Below are 19536 nucleotides of genomic sequence, written 5' to 3'. Positions count from 1 at the left end.
GTGGCACCTTAATTGGGGAGGATAGGCTCGTGGTAATGGCTGGAGCGGAATTAGTGGAATGCTATCAAATACATCAAACATGGTTTCCATGTGTTTGATGCCATTCCATATGCTCTGTTCTGGCCATTATTATGAGCCGTCCTCCCCTCAGCAGCCTCCACTGGTTTTGGACATCCATTCCTCATGCCTGTCTTCCTCATCAAGTTTCAATTATATCATCAGTGTCTGTCTACAGTGTGATTGTATGGTGATCTGTGCATGTGATCTCTATAACCTATTTTACAGTCAATGTACAATGTGTCCATAAGGTCTGTGTGAATAATATCACTCTTCTCCACTTGGACTCTGTCCTGAGCTGATGACGTTCTAATCTTAGAGGGACACTTCACTCATCAATGACAGTTTGTCCAATGTCCAATGTTTAATGTTAAGATGAAACCATGTATTGTGACATTGATTGTGTAGATCCAGCTTTACACCTCAATCTCAAATGAATGGAAACGATAAACACTGTCTATCCTGGTTTTCCTGGTTTTATTCGGTGCGTGTCTTTTCCATATATTTGGGGTGGAGCCTGGCGGCTTATAGCTGGATACATATAGCTGCATGACCAATGTCATGGGACGTAGATTCATCTTGACATTAGACTACTTTAGAGGTCTGAAAACATTGGAAAAATGTTGATTTGAAAGTGTAATGTCCCATTAAGGGTGTCTGTGCAGCAGGGGCCACAGGAGCTTTCTAAATGGCTATGCTGTACTCTATCAATTGTACATCACACTTCCATTAAAGTCAAAGATCCTGTTGTACTGTGTGTGCCTGTACAAAGCAGAGCACTGACTGTGCTACCGCTGCCACTGCAGTGTCAGGTTTGTATCACAGTGCCATTCATGTTTGTATTAAGCTAGGTTTTAAAAGAAGGCCTAACCTAACTTCATAAAAGAATATGTTCAGTGATAGGCGCCTATTTAGATTTTCTTATTATTATTTGCTATTTTGTTTTGTTCCATTTTTTGTTTGACGTTGATTTCATTGTGTCCTCCCTCCCCTTCTCTCCCACTCAAGGTTCATTATATCAGCTGTCTACTGAGCCTAAAGCCAACAGTGATTTGGGATTTTCATGCGAGTTGGTGTATTTTTTTCTGTTTTTATTTCCTCTTTTTCATCCCCACACTCTCTCCCTCCCTCTCTCATTTATTTGATTAATTTGTGTCCTTTTGAGTTTCTCACTCAGTGTTTTCCCTTGAGCAAGGCACTTAATCCTAATTTGCTCCAGGGGTGCCATACTACTATGGCTGCCCCTGTAAAACAACACATTTCACTGCGGTGTTAGGCTGGATATAACAACGCTTTTGTTCTGATGAAAATGTTTTCCAGTTTCAGAATATTAACATATATCCCAGCTGCTTGCTGTAGTTTTGAAGTAATCACAGAAAAACAGGCCTTATTTTAGGGCATTTTTCACCCTGCCACCTGCTTGCCTTCCGAACATTCTTTTCCCAGCCCATTGTTCCACATCACAATACTAACTTCACTGTTAGCAATGAGACAGTGACTGAGATGGCAGGCACTTACACATCAAAATAAAAATATTTTCTGGTCATGGTTAACAAAACGTGTGTCCCTGTCTTCTTTTTCAAGATGTGGCCAATTTAAACCTGCCAGAATCATTTTTTTTTTGTGAAGAAATAAAATGTTTTAACTATTTATTTATTTTCTAAATTGCTACTGGGTAATTTGATATGCGCAACATCAATGGAGGCTGCTGAGGGGAGGACAGCTCATAATAATGTCTGGAACGGCACTAAGGGAATGGCATCAAACACCTAGAAACCATGTGTTTGATACCACATCACCTATCCAGCTCCAGTCATTACCACAAGCCCGCCCTCCCCAATTAAGGTGCCACCAACCTCCTGTGGTCGACATCTGTTTCTTCGTAGGCATCAAATTGAACGTATGCTGTGAAGGTTCACTGAGTTGCAAACCACATGGATGGGTCTAGCTTATTGCTTAGCAGCTAATGGTGATTTGTAGATCAGACGCAGCAAGTGTAGCGAAAGAGGTACAGTGAGGGAAAAAAGTATTTGATCCCCTGCTGATTTTGTACGTTTGCCCACTGACAAGAAGTGATCTGTCTATAATTTTAATGGTAGGTTTATTTGAACAGTGAGAGACACGAGGTGAGATCTTGCATGGAGCCCCAGGCCGAGGGAGATTGACAGTTATTTTGTGTTTCTTCCATTTGCGAATAATCGCACCAACTGTTGTCACCTTCTCACCAAACTGCTTGGCGATGGTCTTGTAGCCCATTCCAGTCTTGTGTAGGTCTACAATCTTGTACCTGACATCCTTGGAGAGCTCTTTGGTCTTGGCCATGGTGGAGAGTTTGGAATCTGATTGATTGATTGCTTCTGTGGACAGGTGTCTTTTATACAGTATGTTGACAGTCCTTTACACCGCGTTGTTTTTGAAAGATATAATGTTAGCCATTGAGAACTACAATAGTTTTTCTACTTTTCTCAACAACATTGATGCCTTGAATTTAGCAGCCGTTATCGACAGATCAGTTGGAAAAAGTGATGTGCTACTTTCTGCACACGCCCCGGTCACTGTGAACCAGAGTGACGTTAAGGTGGCGCTAGTGTCAAACTCACGTTAGTTAGCAATTTCATCTTGTAAAAACTTCCACGCTGGCATTTTCCAGCCCTAATGTCAGGTTTGGCAATTTAGCTGTCTAACATCAGCACGCTTGTGCTCAGATGGGAGGGGTGGAAATATTTTATGCATGTCCTTAAAAACATGATCCAAAGTGCTAATTTCAGGCAGCGCTTATAGGGATATTTAAGACCAACCAAAAGCTGGTTTTGGCGGTAACTAGTTGGTTATGGCATGAATTTTCACAGCGGAAATGCAACCTATCCAGCCGTGATGCACACTGCCCATATGCGCATGGAACAACAGTAGCCCAAATTGCTTTTATTGCCTGTATACGTACTTTGTATTTAGAAACTCATGTTTTTTCCCATTTCGTTTTATGATTAAAAACCAAGCGTAGCCTCCCCTCCTATCAATGAAGGTTTTTTTTTGTTTGCCCAATGCAATCGCGAAGTAGTCAAGACTGTCGATAAAGGGTTTGGCTCCTGAGACCGCTTGGAAATAACTCTTTATCACCAAAGCGTTATTAAAATATCAAGTTTGAGAGGAGTAAAACAGTAAGCTGACATCCCCTTTTTATCAATGCATTGTAGGCAGGCCCACATTATTTTAGCCATGCAGGTCCTGTTTTGGACCTGCATGGCTACGTGTCCATTCCCACATGAAACAAGAGATGAGAACCTTGGTGAATACTGGTGAACCTCGTATATAGAAGTTATATGTAACCTGTAAAAATTGCTTGTTTTCCATTTGATATGTTCAAAACCCTCCCTTAGGCCTACTATAAAGAAGGCTGGTTCAACAGCAATGCATGTCTTTTTTATCCTGGCGATTTTATGATATCATTACATTTTACATGTATTTGTTGATGTTGTTTAAAAAAAAAAAAAACGGATAACTTGTTTTTCGTAACATTTTATTACAACCAAACTTTTTGGAATGATTCACCTTCCTGGTATTATGGTGACAACGTCCGTGGCGCACTTGCAATGCAACTTCTAGAGATGTGTGAATGCGATTTGATCTGTAAGATGGTTCATAAAACATAGGCCTGTTTGGGAGCAGTATAATGGTGAGTGTACATTCTCCCTTTCCATTTATACTACTGTGAAAAGTTTGGATGAGTGTAAAAACCCTCCATAGTCTGCATGTTTTAATATTATATACCCACAGGGAGAAATTATGGTGCCTGTAAGTGTGACATAGCCTATTTAAAACAAGTTGTTTCGTTTTGATTAGACTTATTCATTCTCTTTTTAGGCCTTATCAATAATTAATTTAATCTTATTGACAACGTTTGGCATGTCCATGCTCAGCCATAATGCAATTTACAGTAGGCCTAGCCCCTATATCAGTGCGAATTCTATGTATATATTTTCACATTGAAGCCATGCAATTACTTAGAACAATGTGGACTGCAAATGGGTTCAAGTTAACGTATTCAGCAAAGATGGGTCTACATTTTGTTATTTTGTTTCTGTAAGCCATTTATCAAACTATAACGGACTAACATTGGAATTGGAGTTGATTCCAAGACAATACATGAAAAACTGTAAATACACATCTTGAAGCAACCACATATTTAGCCATGGAGCATGTTCTGATCGGCAAGTGAGGGGCCAAGCCTCGACACACCCACAACGTATTAATTCATCAAAACACAGCCCTTTCGCACCAACGTCAGCAAGTGCGCCGATAGTGAAAATAGCAAAGATATTTCTGACACACCCCTGAACCTATAGTGCTACCGCCTGCGCTTAGATTTACCATTGCGTTAGGTTTGTTAAAATAGAGCCCTATATCTAAAATGGTACAGGTGTGTTCTTTTTTAAATCCCATAACCATGTGTGTGATGTGTATACTTTTATTTCAAAGTAGATTTATTTAAGACTACCAAGAAACACTCTGTGACCCTAATTTAGCCCACTGCAGTAAAATGTTAAAACAGTTAGAGTTTAATGGCTGTGATAGGAGAAAACTGGGGATGGAGCAACACCATTGTAGTTACTCCACAATAATAGCCTAAATGACAGAGTGAAAAGATGGAAAACTGTTTTATTCCAAAACATGCATCCTGTTTGCAAAAAGGTACTAAAGTAAAACTGCAAGAAATGTGGCAAAGAAAACAACTTTATGTCCTGAAAACAAAGTGTTATGTTTGGGGCAAATCCAACACAACACATCACTGAGTACCACTCTTCAATATATCTGTATTTCATTTTTCAATAAATGAGTAAAAATGTCAAAAAACATGTTTTCACTATCATTATGGGTTATTGTGTGTAGATGGATGAGCAACAAATACATGTAATCCATTTTGAATTCAGGCTGTAACCCAACAAAATGTGGAATAAGTCAAGGGGACTGAATACTTTCTGAAGGCACTGTACTATGTATATACACTGAGTGTACAAAGCATTAGGAACACCTTCCTAATATTGAGTTGTACCCCCTTTTGCCCTCAGAACAGCCTCAATTCGTCTGGGCATGGATTCAACAAGGTGTCGAAAGCGTTCCACAGGGATGGTGGCCCATGTTGACTCCAATGCTTCTCACAGTTTTGTCAAGTTGGCTGAATGTCCTTTGGGTAGTGGACCATTCTTGATGCACACAGGAAACTGTTGAGCGTGAAAAACCCAGCAACTCAATATTAGGAATGTGTTCTTAATGTTTGGTATACTGTACATATATACAATCCTGTAAACGAGAGTATGATTATGGGGTGGGGTGGGAGTGGGAAGGTGGGCGTTGGCTCTTAAAAGAGTCTTTCTTTTGGGTTTGGGAGAGTAACAAAGCTAAATATTAGAACACAAATCAAATGACTAAAGTTATGTTTTATAAAAGTTTAACAAGGAGTTACCCTGTCTCATATCACTTTCCTGCCAGTCCTAAAGCATCTCTGTTGTATTGCCACAAAGCTACAGTGGGGAAAAAAAGTATTTAGTCAGCCACCAATTGTGCAAGTTCTCCCACTTAAAAAGATGAGAGAGGCCTGTCATTTACATCATAGGTACACGTCAACTATGACAGACAAAATGAGAAAAAAAAATCCAGAAAATCACATTGTAGGATTTTGAATGAATTTATTTGCAAATTATGGTGGAAAATAAGTATTTGGTCAATAACAAAAGTTTCTCAATACTTTGTTATTTACCCTTTGTTGGCAATGACACAGGTCAAACGTTTTCTGTAAGTCTTCACAATGTTTTCACACACTGTTGCTGGTATTTTGGCCCATTCTTCCATGCAGATCTCCTCTAGAGCAGTGATGTTTTGGGGCTGTTGCTGGGCAACACGGACTTTCAACTCCCTCCAAAGATTTTCTATGGGGTTGAGATCTGGAGACTGGCTAGGCCACTCCAGGACCTTGAAATGCTTCTTACGAAGCCACTCCTTCGTTGCCCGGGCGGTGTGTTTGGGATCATTGTCATGCTGAAAGACCCAGCCACGTTTCATCTTCAATGCCCTTGCTGATGGAAGGAGGTTTTCACTCAAAATCTCACGATACATGGCCCCATTCATTCTTTCCTTTACACGGATCAGTCGTCCTGGTCCCTTTGCAGAAAAACAGCCCCAAAGCATGATGTTTCCACCCCCATGCTTCACAGTAGGGATGGTGTTCTTTGGATGCAACTCAGCATTCTTTGTCCTCCAAACACGACGAGTTGAGTTTTTACCAAAAAGTTCTATTTTGGTTTCATCTGACCATATGACATTCTCCCAATCCTCTTCTGGATCATTCAAATGCACTCTAGCAAACTTCAGACGGGCTTGGACATGTACTGGCTTAAGCAGGGGGACACGTCTCGCACTGCAGGATTTGAGTCCCTGGCGGCGTAGTGTGTTACTGATGGTAGGCTTTGTTACTTTGGTCCCAGCTCTCTGCAGGTCATTCACTAGGTCCCCCCGTGTGGTTCTGGGATTTTTGCTCACCGTTCTTGTGATCATTTTGACCCCACGGGGTGAGATCTTGCGTGGAGCCCCAGATCAAGGGAGATTATCAGTGGTCTTATATGTCTTCCATTTCCTAATAATTGCTCCCACAGTTGATTTCTTCAAACCAAGCTGCTTACCTATTGCAGATTCAGTCTTCCCAGCCTGGTGCAGGTCTACAATTTTGTTTCTTGTGTCCTTTGACAGCTCTTTGGTCTTGGCCATAGTGGAGTTTGGAGTGTGACTGTTTGAGGTTGTGTGTCTTTTATACTGATAACAAGTTCAAACAGGTGCCATTAATACAGGTAACGAGTGGAGGACAGAGGAGCCTCTTAAAGAAGAAGTTACAGGTCTGTGAGAGCCAGAAATCTTGCTTGTTTGTAGGTGACCAAATACCTTTTTTCCACCATAATTTGCAAATAAATTCATAAAAAATCCTACAATGTGATTTTCTGGATTTTTTTTCTTCAATTTGTCTGTTATAGTTGACGTGTACCTATGATGAAAATTACAGGCCTCTCTCATCTTTTTAAGTGGGAGAACTTGCACAATTGGAGGCTGACTAAATACTTTTTTCCCCACTGTATGTCAATCTAGCAAACCAGGCAACTAAAGGCAACTTTCTAAACAATGTTTTGGTTCGTTTCTAGCTTGTTAGCTAGCTAGCTAATGTTAAGTTAGCTAATCAAATAAAATCAAATAAAATTTTATTATTTTATTGGCCACATGCGCCAAATACAACAGGTGCAGACATTACAGTGAAATGCTTACTTACAGCCCTTAAACAACAGTGCATTTGTTTTTAATAAAAAAATAAAAATAAAACAACAACAAAAAAGTGTTGAGAAAAAAAGAGCAGAAGTAAAATAAAATAATAGTTGGGAGGCTATATATACAGGGGGGTATCGGTGCAGAGTCAATGTGCGGGGGCACCGGCTAGTTGAGGTAGTTGAAGTAATATGTATATGTGGGTAGAGTTAAAGTGACTATGCATAAATACTTAAGAGAGTAGCAGCAGCGTAAAAAGATGGGGTGGGGGGTGGGAGTGGTGGGCAGTGAAAATAGTCTGGGTATCCATGATTAGCAGTTCAGGAGTCTTATGGCTTGGGGGTAGAAGCTGTTGAGAAGTCTTTTGGACCTAGACTTGGCACTCCGGTACCGCTTGCCGTGCGGTAGCAGAGAGAACAGTCTATGACTAGGGTGGCTGGAGTCTTTGACAATTTTGAGGGCCTTCCTCTGACACCGCCTGGTATAGATGTCCTGGATGGCAGGAAGCTTGGCCCCAGTGATGTACTGGGCCGTATGCACTACCCTCTGTAGTGCCTTGCGGTCGGAGGCCAAGCAGTTGCCATACCAGGCGGTGTTGCAACCAGTCAGGATGCTCTCGATGGTGCAGCTGAATAATTTTTTGAGGATCTGAGGACCCATGCCAAATCTTTTCAGTCTCCTGAGGGGGAATAGGCTTTGTCGTGCCCTCTTCACGACTGTCTTGGTGTGTTTGGACCATGATAGTTCGTTGGTGATGTGGACACCAAAGAACTTGAAGCTCTCAACCTGTTCCACTACAGCCCCGTCGATGAGAATGGGGGCATGCTCAGTCCTCTTTTTTTTCCTGTAGTCCACAATCATCTCCTTTGTCTTGGTCACGTTGAGGGAGAGGTTGTTATCCTGGCACCACACGGCCAGGTCTCTGACCTCCTCCCTATAGGCTGTCTCATCGTTGTTGGTGATCAGGCCTACCACTGTTGTGTCGTCGGCAAACTTAATGATGGTGTTGGAGTCGTGCCTGGCCATGCAGTCATGGGTGAACAGGGAGTACAGGAGGGGACTGAGCACGCACCCCTGAGGGGCCCCTGTGTTGAGGATCAGTGTGGAAGATGTGTTGTTACCTACCCTTACCACCTGGGGGCAGCCCGTCAGGAAGTCCAGGATCCAGTTGCAGAGGGAGGTATTTAGTCCCAGGATCCTTAGCTTAGTGATGAGCTTTGAGCTAGTTAGCCAGTTCAGGTAATGACCATATCATATACAGTTGAAGTCAGAAGTTTACATACACTTAGGTTGGAGTCATTAAAACTCGTTTTTCAACAACTCCACACATTTCTTGTTAACAAACTATAGTTTTGGCAATCTACTTTGTGCATGACACAAGTAAATTTTCCAACAATTGTTTACAGACAGATTATTTCACTTATAATTCACTGTATCACAATTCCAGTGGGTCAGAAGTTTACATACACTAAGTTCACTGTGCCTTTAAACAACTTGGAAAATTCCAGAAAATGATGTCATGGCTTTAGAAGTTTCTGATAGGCTAATTGACATCATTTGAGTCAATTGGAGGTGTACCTGTGGATGTATTTCCAGGCATACCTTCAAACTCAGTGCCTCTTTGCTTGACATCATGGAAAATCCAAAAATAAATCAGCCAGACCTCAGAAAGAAATGTGTAGACCTCCACAAGTCTGGTTCATCCTTGGGAGCAATTTCCAAATGTCTGAAGGTACCACGTTCATCTGTACAAACAATAGTACGCAAGTATAAACACCATGGGACCACGCAGCCGTCATACCGCTCAGGAAGGAGATGCGTTCTGTCTCCTAGAGATGAACGTACTTTGGTGCGAAAAGTGCAAATCAATCCCAGAACAACAGCAAAGGACCTTGTGAAGATGCTGGAGGAAACAGGTACAAAAGTATCTATATCCACAGCAAAACGAGTCCTATATCTACATAACCTGCAAGGCCGCTCAGCAAGGAAGAAGCCACTGCTCCAAAACCGCCATAAAAAAGCCAGACTACGGTTTACAACTGCACATGGGGACAAAGATCGTACTTTTTGGAGAAATGTCCTCTGGTCTGATGAAACAAAAATAGAACTGTTTGGCCATAATGACCATCGTTAGCTTGCAAGCCAAAGAACACCATCCCAACCGTGAAGTACGCTGTGGGGGTGCTTTCCTGCAGGAGAGACTGGTGCACTTCACAAAATAGATGGCATCATGAGGAAGGAAAATTATGTGGATATATTGAAGCAACATCTCAAGACATCAGTCAGGAACTTAAAGTTTGGTCGCAAATGGGTCTTTCAAATGGACAACGACCCCAAGCATACTTCCAAAGTTGTGGCAAAATGGCTCAAGGACAACAAAGTCAAGGTATTTGAGTGGCCATCACAAAGCCCTGACCTCAATCCTATAGAACATTTGTGGGCAGAACTGAAAAAGTGTGTGCGAGCAAGGAGGCCTACAAACCTGACTCAGTTACACCAGCTCTGTCAGGAGAAATGGGCCAAAATGTATCCAACTTATTGTGGGAAGCATGTGGAATGCTACCCGAAATGTTTGACCCATGTTAAACAATTTAAAGGCAATGCTACCAAATACGAATTGAGTGTATGTAAACTTCTGACCCACTGGGAATGTGATGAAACAAATAAAAGCTGAAATAAATCATTCTCCCTACTATTATTCTGACATTTCACATTCGTAAAATAAAGTGGTGATCCTAACTGACCTAAGACAGGGAATTTTTACTAGTATTAAATGTCAGGAATTGTGGAAAACTGAGTTTAAATGTATTTGGCTAAGGTACATGTAAACTTCCGACTTCAACTGTAGCTGACAACGTCTAAACTTAAGCTAATTTGTATTCGTTATTACAGGAAAATAAACTCACAACAAGATCATTATTTACCAGTTAATGGCGAGCTAATTACAGAAAATAGCTTACGGTTGTGAGTGTGACAAAATAAAAGCAGGGCATTCTACCAGAGAATTTTAGGACTTGGACACTGTCTTGTTGGCCTAACGTTATATCCTAATTTGAATTTGGTGCAGGTCATGTTGCTCTTCACATTACCATCTCTGGTAAACACACACTATATCAAATAAAATCAACGTTTATTTGTCACATGTACAGAATACAGAAGGTGTAAACGTTACAGTGAAATGGTTACTTGCATAGTGGATTTTTTCTTTTAGACATATAACTAAATAGCTTGCTAAATGATTAACCATAATCCCAACTCATAGCATTACTACCCTGCATGAATCTGCAGGTAACTAAAGCTAACCAACTAGCTAGGTTCAATGTTAGCTAGCTAACATTAGGCTATAACTAGCAATGCAAATGGCTTTGAGATACGAATAATATTACTACACAGATCACACACGTAATGTTACCTAGCAAGCCGGCCAGCTAACGTTAGCTAGCTAGCTAACAGTAAGCTTTAACTTGCAATAAAAATATATTTCTGACTAAATTAGAAACTTATAATATCTGAAAATGTAACTAACTAGACTCTCTTACCGTATACATGGATGAACACGTCTCCCTCTCTGTCACGGATGCCATGGTTGCCCTTAGTTTGAAGATGTAACCCGGAGACAGGTGTTTTATCCAACAGCCTTCTTATGTGCGTTCTCTTTTCGACTCCCTCCTTCATTATTTGCAATCAATTGGCAGAATTTTCTCCATCACCTTAGCTACAATACTCTGCTTCCACCGGGCATTGCACTGATTTCAAAATTCAGTCCTCCAGGAAGTGTTGAGCATTAGCAACACTTATGCAGTTCTTCGTGATATCTTTCAAAAAAGCCACATTAGAAAGGATTACCTGCACATACTGGCCAGCTCATATTATAGACAGAAGCGGGCTACATGGCAGACCAATCCGAACTCATCTCTCGGCATGTCCAGCCCATCCATTTTCTCAGCCAATTATGGCTAGCGGGATGGTTCCTGTCTTTTTCCGTGGCTAAACCAACTAGGCTCGTAATTTAATAATGTTATTCGTATTTACAGATGGCATACAAGTTTGTTATTAAGGCACATGAAAGTTCACATGTTCCAGAAGGAATTTCTGCCCAAAAATGCATTTTGATTTTTAAAAAAAGTTTACGTTCAAATGGCGCTCCTGTGAAGAAGTGACGCGCGACATAGGCCTAGTTTCCTGAAACGAGTCACATATGCATTAAAATCCTTGAGAAAATTGTAAGTCCCCTGTAGCTCAGTTGGTAGAGCATGGCGCTTGTAACGCCAGGGTTGTGGGTTCGTTTCCCACGGGAGGCCAGTATGAAAAATGTATGCACTCACTAACTGTAAGTCGCGCTGGATAAGAGTGTCTGCTAAATGACAAAAAAAAATGTAATATGTAGAACTATGTTACAGTCAGTCCAAGTCTTTATGTGACTACTTACCTTCAAACACTCGGTGCTTGCAAGTAGAAAAAACATGTTGATTCTCCCTACTTGTAATAATAATAATAATATGCCATTTAGCAGACGCTTTTATCCAAAGCGACTTACAGTCATGTGCGCATACATTTTTACGTACGGGTGGTCCCGGGGATCGAACCCACTACCCTGGCGTTACAAGCGCCATGCTCTACCAATTGAGCTACAGAGGACCACTTGTAGAGAAATGCCAATGCCATCCTCCTCTTATATGTTGCCTAAACGGTCTATGACTGTCATACAGTACACGCTTTAAGTTTTTGTTGTCCTAGGCTACCTGGCTAAAATGGTTGCTCGCAAGCCTAACTTACTTTAATGGGCAACGGTGCACCAGGGCAACTAGTTAACATTAGCTACTAATAATAGCTACATGTTGAACTTCCATCCTCTCAGGCCAGGGGCACAATTTATGAATTCATGGTTGGATCAGAATCGCCGTTATAAACATTGGCCGGTACGGATAATTAAGTAAAACTAATTTAGGAAAGGGACGATTTTTGCTAGCTAGCCACCGGAGGACAACAACACAACGAGATGCAACAATTCAATTTCGTTTGGCTTCTGATGTGATGTGATTGGTGTGAAGCCAAATCCAAACTGGCTTCCCTTGACACATTTTTTTGATGCGCCAGGACCATTCACAGCTGAGCTCTCTCAGTTTAGCTCAGCACTGATTGGCTATTATTATCATTAATTTTTTTATCAAGAGAGGTCAAATCCTCGCTGGCTTCCCTTGCATTCAATGCTATAGGCGGCAACAATGTCATACTCTTTTTGACCAGACAGCATCAGATAGATGGGCTACACATACAGAGACAGAGGGGCGCTGTTTCGTTCGCTCAGATGCTTTCTCCGGTGAGATGCAGTACATTCAGCCTCTTACGAATTGAAGGAAATGTATGAAACACAGAAAGACGAAAGTTACATTATCTTGTATGTTTTGTTCTTGGTCTACTTTTTGGTGAAGCCTGGCTCCCCTTGGCATCCATGAATACATGCCACTGAATACACCTTGGTATAGATTCTACAAGTGTTTGGAACTCTATGCGACACCATTCTTCCACGACAAATTCCATAATTTGGTGTTTTGTTGGACTGAGACGGCCATGGCATATGGCTTAAATAATTGTCATGCTCATTAAACCATTCAGTGACCACTTGTGCCCTGTGGATAGGGGCATTGTCACCCTATGGGGGCAAAGCCATGGGGGCCAAAATAATGGCCAAAATAGTGGCCTGCCCAGCATTTTTATACATGACCCTAAGCATGATGGGATGTTAATTGCTTAATTAACTCAGGAACCACACCTGTGTGGAAGCACCTGCTTTCAAAATACTTTGTATCCCTCATTTACTCAAGTGTTTCCATTATTTGGGCACCAGGTATCCCCCTTTCCCTTTCCCTGTATGTGTATGCAGAGTATGTGTGTCTTTCAGAGGGATTGAGTAAAATGTTGGTTTGACCAATAAAGTAATCTTAATCATAATACACTTCATTTTAACTAGCTAAATCCTGTGTAACACCTTGTAATTAAGTTGTACCTATGCAGATAGTATGGGTTTATCCTCTCACTTAGATGGCAAGGTTCAGGTTGTCATAATGGGTAACGTACACATTATAAGTACAGTTTTATATTATAACCTGTGATGCCACCTGTATGGTAGACCCCAGTCAGTGAGGTTGACCTATATCTGATCTGTTTTTGTAAACTCAACCAAGTTAACACAGATGGTACACTTTTTGTACTAGTAACAACATTGAGTGGAGAGTTTTGTATTCTCGGATGGAGATTACAATCTTGTGACAGTTGTTAATGAATCGGATACAGCTGAGAAGAAACAAAACACTACATTGGTGAATTTAGTGCAAACTTTTGTAACATGCATGGTAACAAGCATTCGTTGTTACACCTCTGTAATTACAGACTGCAATTACCACCAGTTAGTTACATGTTGTTATTACAGTGTAACTATGAGTTATTACAATTAACTTCAATACTTGTTACAGCGCAATTACACATGTAATTACACAGTGATAATGACCTCTTAAAATGAAGTGTTACAGAAAATGTCACTAGTGAACTTTTCAGGCCTATTCAATGTTTAGTGAAATTGTGGAAAGATGTTAGGGTTCTTGTGAAATAATGAATAGGCTCATTAAGTAAAGGATCATGTCCTGTGTGATAGGTGTGTGTATATCTACATTAATTAGCATATGTTGATACTCTGTTCTTCTAACTTTTGTTTGAAATAGAACCTATCCTTTCCTGTTGTCTTTTAGCTTCCTGTGTGTAATGCTGGCACTGAATTGCCCAGTCATGTTTGCCTACACTGACATCTCTACTATGAGAAGTAAAATACTCCAAAGTCTAATACAATTGTCACACTACTAAGCCAATTCTAGCTGACCAGAGCCAAACCGAGCTGTACTGGGCTGGCCTGGTTACGCCTGGATACGCATCCATCATAGTTGCTGGAAAGGACAACGTGAAAACATCATATCCGAGCCAGCACAGTACGGTTTGGGCAGCCTTATAGTGTGAATCAGGGTGCTGTGCTCCCCAGGTTCTCACTGTGTCCCTCTCTGTGTCCTCTCTGTCACAGCGGCCCCCAGCACAGACCACGTGGCACTCTACGTGGGCATTGTCATTGCCGTCATCATGTGTCTGGTAATCTCTGTCATCGTGGCACTCGTTGTCTACCGGAAAACCCACCGGGACTTTGACTCGGATATCATTGACTCATCAGCCCTCAACGGAGGCTTCCAGTCGGTCAATATAAAAACAGCCCGCTCAGGTGAGTACGATGTGGGGCAGCCACTTGGTTCTTGGTTCTCTTATTGTTGCTTCTTCAGACAATGGTTCAGTTTGGGATGTCTTTATTTTATGACATATGTATGACATATATTTACTAAGAAAAACATAGTGACATGGTTATTACATTGAATTAATTACTATTTTGGGAGGGGAGGATCCATTAAACCAACACCACCAAGCACCATTTACGGTAAGCTCATATTTTCACATGCAAATTTGTTTTGTGGCAAACTGTTGCGGTAAATTTGTGGCAACTTGTGAATTTCTGGCAAAGAATTCTTCGAAACTTGTGACGAACATTCTGTTTGCTGCAAACTCAGTGTGAATCTGCAAATTAGATCAGGTTTTTGGTTACTGTGTGTTAAACAACATAGAAATGTATTTACATAAACCAAATCACATAACTTTAAATGAATTTACTTCACAGACAAAAAGTAAACATACTAAATGTTGTAAATATACTAAACATGTATTAAATGTGTTTAACACATACAAATAAATAAAATAAATTTTCAGCATGGTAATGAAGAAAAGAGCAAGGACTGGATATTTCCCAAATAAATGGTTTAATCTTTTTATGTAGCTACAACATTTACACGAGAGAAATGTGAACATTATGGGGATGTTGTCCTTAGGAATTTTAAAGGGACAACTACATAGGTATTTAAATGAGCCAAGTGATAACTGAGCAATAGATTAACCAATGGAAGTTTAAAAGATAATTAACGTCAATACCATCACACACAATTAATTTTGTATAATTTATAGCCATTTACATCAATCAACAACCAATCCCTGTTTGATGCTTACATCTTCCATTAATTTGGGGCTGGGGCTCATAGGTTCATTTACGCAACACTAACCGAGTTTCCATTCAACCATTTCATGCGGATGAATTACCTGACGCATGAAAAAAGTCACGACTGGGCTGATGGAAACAAGAAATGCCTGTACAATTTTATAAATGTTACAGAAATTTTGTTCGTTTGACATGGTGGGATCTTTTTGTGTTGTTAAAATTAATTGTGCGAGAAATGGCAGTGGAAACTCCTTTATGCGCAATGTTGATAGAACATCCATCATATCGAAGTAAACTTGGAGTTATGCGATGATATGTTGTGTGGTCCATGCAATTTATTAGGCTACAAATTAAGTAAATGATGATGAACTTCACAGGATGGTTAATGTGCAAGGTGATGAGATTGATGCTCCTTTCAAATAAATATTGAGGGTCTTATTCTGGTGACATGATTATCGATGCTTGGCTGCCGTTTGACAAATACAAATATTTTACTTATCTACTGTATCTAACCCTACCACTCCAGTATCCCTGCACATTGTAAATATGGTGGTATTGGCACTGACCCTGTATATATACTGAACAAAAATAAACAACTTCAACGATTTTACTGAGTTACAGTTCATGTAAGGAAATCAGTCAATTGAAATAAATTCATTAGGCCCTAATCTATGGGTGGGCCAGGGAGGGCATAGGCCCACCCATAGGCCCACCCCACAAAAGGGCTTTATTACAGACAGAAATACTCCTCCGGGTGGCTGGTCTCAGATGATCCCACAGGTGAAGAAACCGGATGTGGAGGTCCTGGGCTGACGTGGTTACATGTGGTCTGCAGTTGTGAAGCCGGTTGGACGTACTGCCAAATTCTCATTACTGCCCAATCTCTCGAAGTCCCTAGGATCCAGGTGGACAAGGGTGGTCTGCCTGTCATGGGGACGACAACCCAACTTGGGATGTGGGGAGGTTTTAGCGGGTGGAATAGTGGAGAACAATTGGAGGTTTACTCATTAGCAATGCAAATATCATGGTACAGCTATAGACACTCAATCATCATGGAACTTTTTAATGGTAAGTTTACAAACATATATTATGGTAAATGGAATTAAAACTAGTAACTCATTATGGCAAATGGTGAAATAAGTTTAACTAGTTATAATGTCTCCCGAGTGGCGCAGTGGTCTAAGGCACAGCATCGCAGTGCTAGCTGTGCCACTAGAGCTCCTGGTTTGAATCCAGGCTGCGTCGGGGTGGTGCACAATTGGCCCAGTTAGTAGAGCATGGCGTTTGCAACACCAGGGTTGTGGTTCGATTCCCACGGGGGAAATAAATAATGTATGCACTCACTAACTGTAAGTCCCTCTGGATAAGAGCATCTGCTAAATGACTTTAATGTAATAATTATAATGGCTTAGCAGATAATAAGAAAATAACATCATTATTTACCTAGCTAAAAGAGAAGCAATATAATATCTATTGTTTACAAGAAACTCATTCCATTTTAGATGAAGTTGTATGGAAAAAGGAAAGGGAGAGAGAAATATACTTCTCCCATGGGTAAAGAAACTCAAAAGGGGTGATGATATTAATTAACAATAATTTTGATCCGAATGTGCAAACTGTCCAAACAGATCCGCAAGGTAGATGGTTAAAAAAACATTTTTTTATTGTATTAACAGATTTGGCTCATTAATCTATACGGTCCAAATAATGATGAGCCACGCTTCTTTGAAAATATATATAATAATTTATCAAGCCTACAAGCGATACAATACTTTATTATTATGGTAGGTGATTATAGTACGGTTTTAAATACCTCAATGGACTGTAAAGGAAATCACACTTCAAACTATCACCCTCATGCACGTAAAGAAATTACGAATATCATGGATATATTGGAACTAGTGGATATATGGTGGCATAAATATCCTGACCTAGTGAGATATACATGGTGGAGGCTCAATCAAGCTAGTTGTCCTGACTACTTTCTTATGTCATTCTTGCTGGCATCAAAAGTCGGACCATCAAATAATTGGCATATACATTACTCTTACAGAATTACCACATGGGCGAGGATATTGGACATTTCATCAAAGCCTATTGGATGACAACCTCTTTTTAACCAAGACAGAAGAATTTATAGCGGACGTTTTCCGACATAACATAGGTACAGCAGATCGCCTTACTGTTTGGGACACTTTTAAATGTGCCTTTAGAGGCCATGAGATTCAATACTCATCTTTAAAACAAAAGCAATTTAGGTCAAGAGAGTTCATATTAACAAAGGAAATAGGTGGACTAACAGTACAGATAGATAGCATTAAAAACTGTACCAGAGGCACAGAATAAGTACAAATATATATATTTTTTTAATTACTGGAGGAACTTATTCAAGAAAGATCAAGTGTAATATATTATACAAATTAAGCGAACTGAATGGAATATGGGGGAAAATGCACTAAATTGTTTTAAATCTTCAACATAGAAATGTTACAAAAAATAATTTACTGAAACTTATTATAAATGACGGAGTCACCCATGATTCACCAAACAATATTTTGAAAGAGGAAGAAAAGTTTTTCGTTTCAGTCTCCTCCATCTCCACTAACCGATGTTAATTGCAAGGATTTTTTTCTATTAATAATGTAAAATACTCATTTGATGGCCAAATTACAGAGGAGGAATAAGTCAGGGAAAACTCCAGGTCTGGATGGCATAATAGTTGAGGTATATAAAAGTTTTTTTTAATGTACTCAGAGGAACGTTATTAGCATGCTTTAACCACTCCTATAAAAATTGGAAGCCCCTTACAGTGTTGTGATGCAACAATTCTAGCAAAACGCGTAGCGCATTGTCACGGTTTCGGCCGAGGCTGCTCCTCTTCCTTGTTCGGGCAGGCTTCGGCGGTCGTCGTCTCCGGAGTACTAGCTGCCACCGTTCTATGTTTCATGTTCTGTTGGTTTTGTCTGTTTCATAACACCTGTCCCTTATTTGTGTCTTAATTGTTTCCCTTATTTAGTTCGTGTGTTTGGGTCAGGTGTTATGCGTGATTGTTTATTGTCAGACTGCCTCGTTAGGGTATTTTCTCTCGTTGTTGGCTTGTCCCGAGAGTTCGCACTGCGTGCGCTTTTCTTGTGTTTTACGCACTGTGTTTTGTGCGTAATTGTTTTGCGCCACCCGGTTGGGTTGGCGACTATTTTGTTCACGTGTTGAACGTACTATAAAGACTATTGAAGTCATCCTGGATCCTGCGCTTGATTCCTTCCACTCATCTACACACACCACTCTGACAGAATCACGCATCACCACCATGGAATCAGCAGGAGCGACCGCGCCGACGGCCGAGATGGCTGAACGTCTTCGTGGTCAGGAGGACCGCATCAACCAGGTCTGTCATGCCCTGGAGGGGGTGATGAATACTCTGCACCGATGGGAGACCAGCGGGGTTCCCACACCTCCAGGAACCGAACCAGCCCCATCGGCCAGCCCCCCCGTCTCATCTCCGGAACCTAGTAGGATTCGGCTCTCGCTCCCGAGGGCGTACGACGGCTCCACTGCCGGGTGTCAAGGATTCCTGCTGCAGGTGGAGCTCTACCTCGCCACCGTCCACCCGGCGCCCTCGGGACACGAGAGTGTCTCAGCCCTCATCTCCTGTCTCACCGGCAAGGCGTTGGAGTGGGCCAACGCCGAGTGGAGGAGAATGGACGCCGCTACTACGAACTATGCGGAGTTCTCCCGCCGCTTCCGTGCTGTGTTCGACCATCCACCGGAAGGGAAGGCGGCGGGGGAACGTCTGTTCTACCTCCGACAGGGGATGAGGAGCGCCCAGGACTTTGCCTTAGAGTTCCGGACCCTAGCGGCTGATGCAGGGTGGAATGAGCGGGCCCTTATCGACCATTTCCGCTGCAGCCTCCGAGAGGACGTCCAGCGAGAGTTGGCGTGCAGGGACACGTCGTTGACGTTCGACCAGCTGGTCGACATGGCTATCCGGCTGGATACCCTGCTCGCCACCCGTGGGCGTCCCGGAGGGGGGGGTTCGCCCATTCCACTCTCCAGCACCTCCGAGCCGAGCCCTATGGAGCTCGGAGGTGCTGGCGCTA

General features: G+C 41.5%; 1 protein-coding gene across 1 annotated transcript in view; it reads left to right on the top strand.

The window, feature by feature from the left end:
- Window positions 1-19536, top strand: part of LOC311144279 (netrin receptor UNC5C-like) — a gene marked incomplete at its 3' end in the record, with an annotated part of 327628 nt that overhangs the window by 267142 nt on the left and 40950 nt on the right. The window contains exon 8 of the mRNA XM_084180292.1: window positions 14429-14620. Within this exon, the coding sequence (XP_084036418.1) occupies window positions 14429-14620 (192 nt within the window). The remainder of the gene's footprint in view (window positions 1-14428; window positions 14621-19536) is intronic.

This window comes from Coregonus lavaretus, assembly GCF_964263955.1.
Source record: "Coregonus lavaretus genome assembly, chromosome: 17".
Taxonomy (NCBI): Eukaryota; Metazoa; Chordata; class Actinopteri; order Salmoniformes; family Salmonidae; genus Coregonus; species Coregonus lavaretus.
This window is presented reverse-complemented; position numbering and strand designations above follow the sequence as displayed.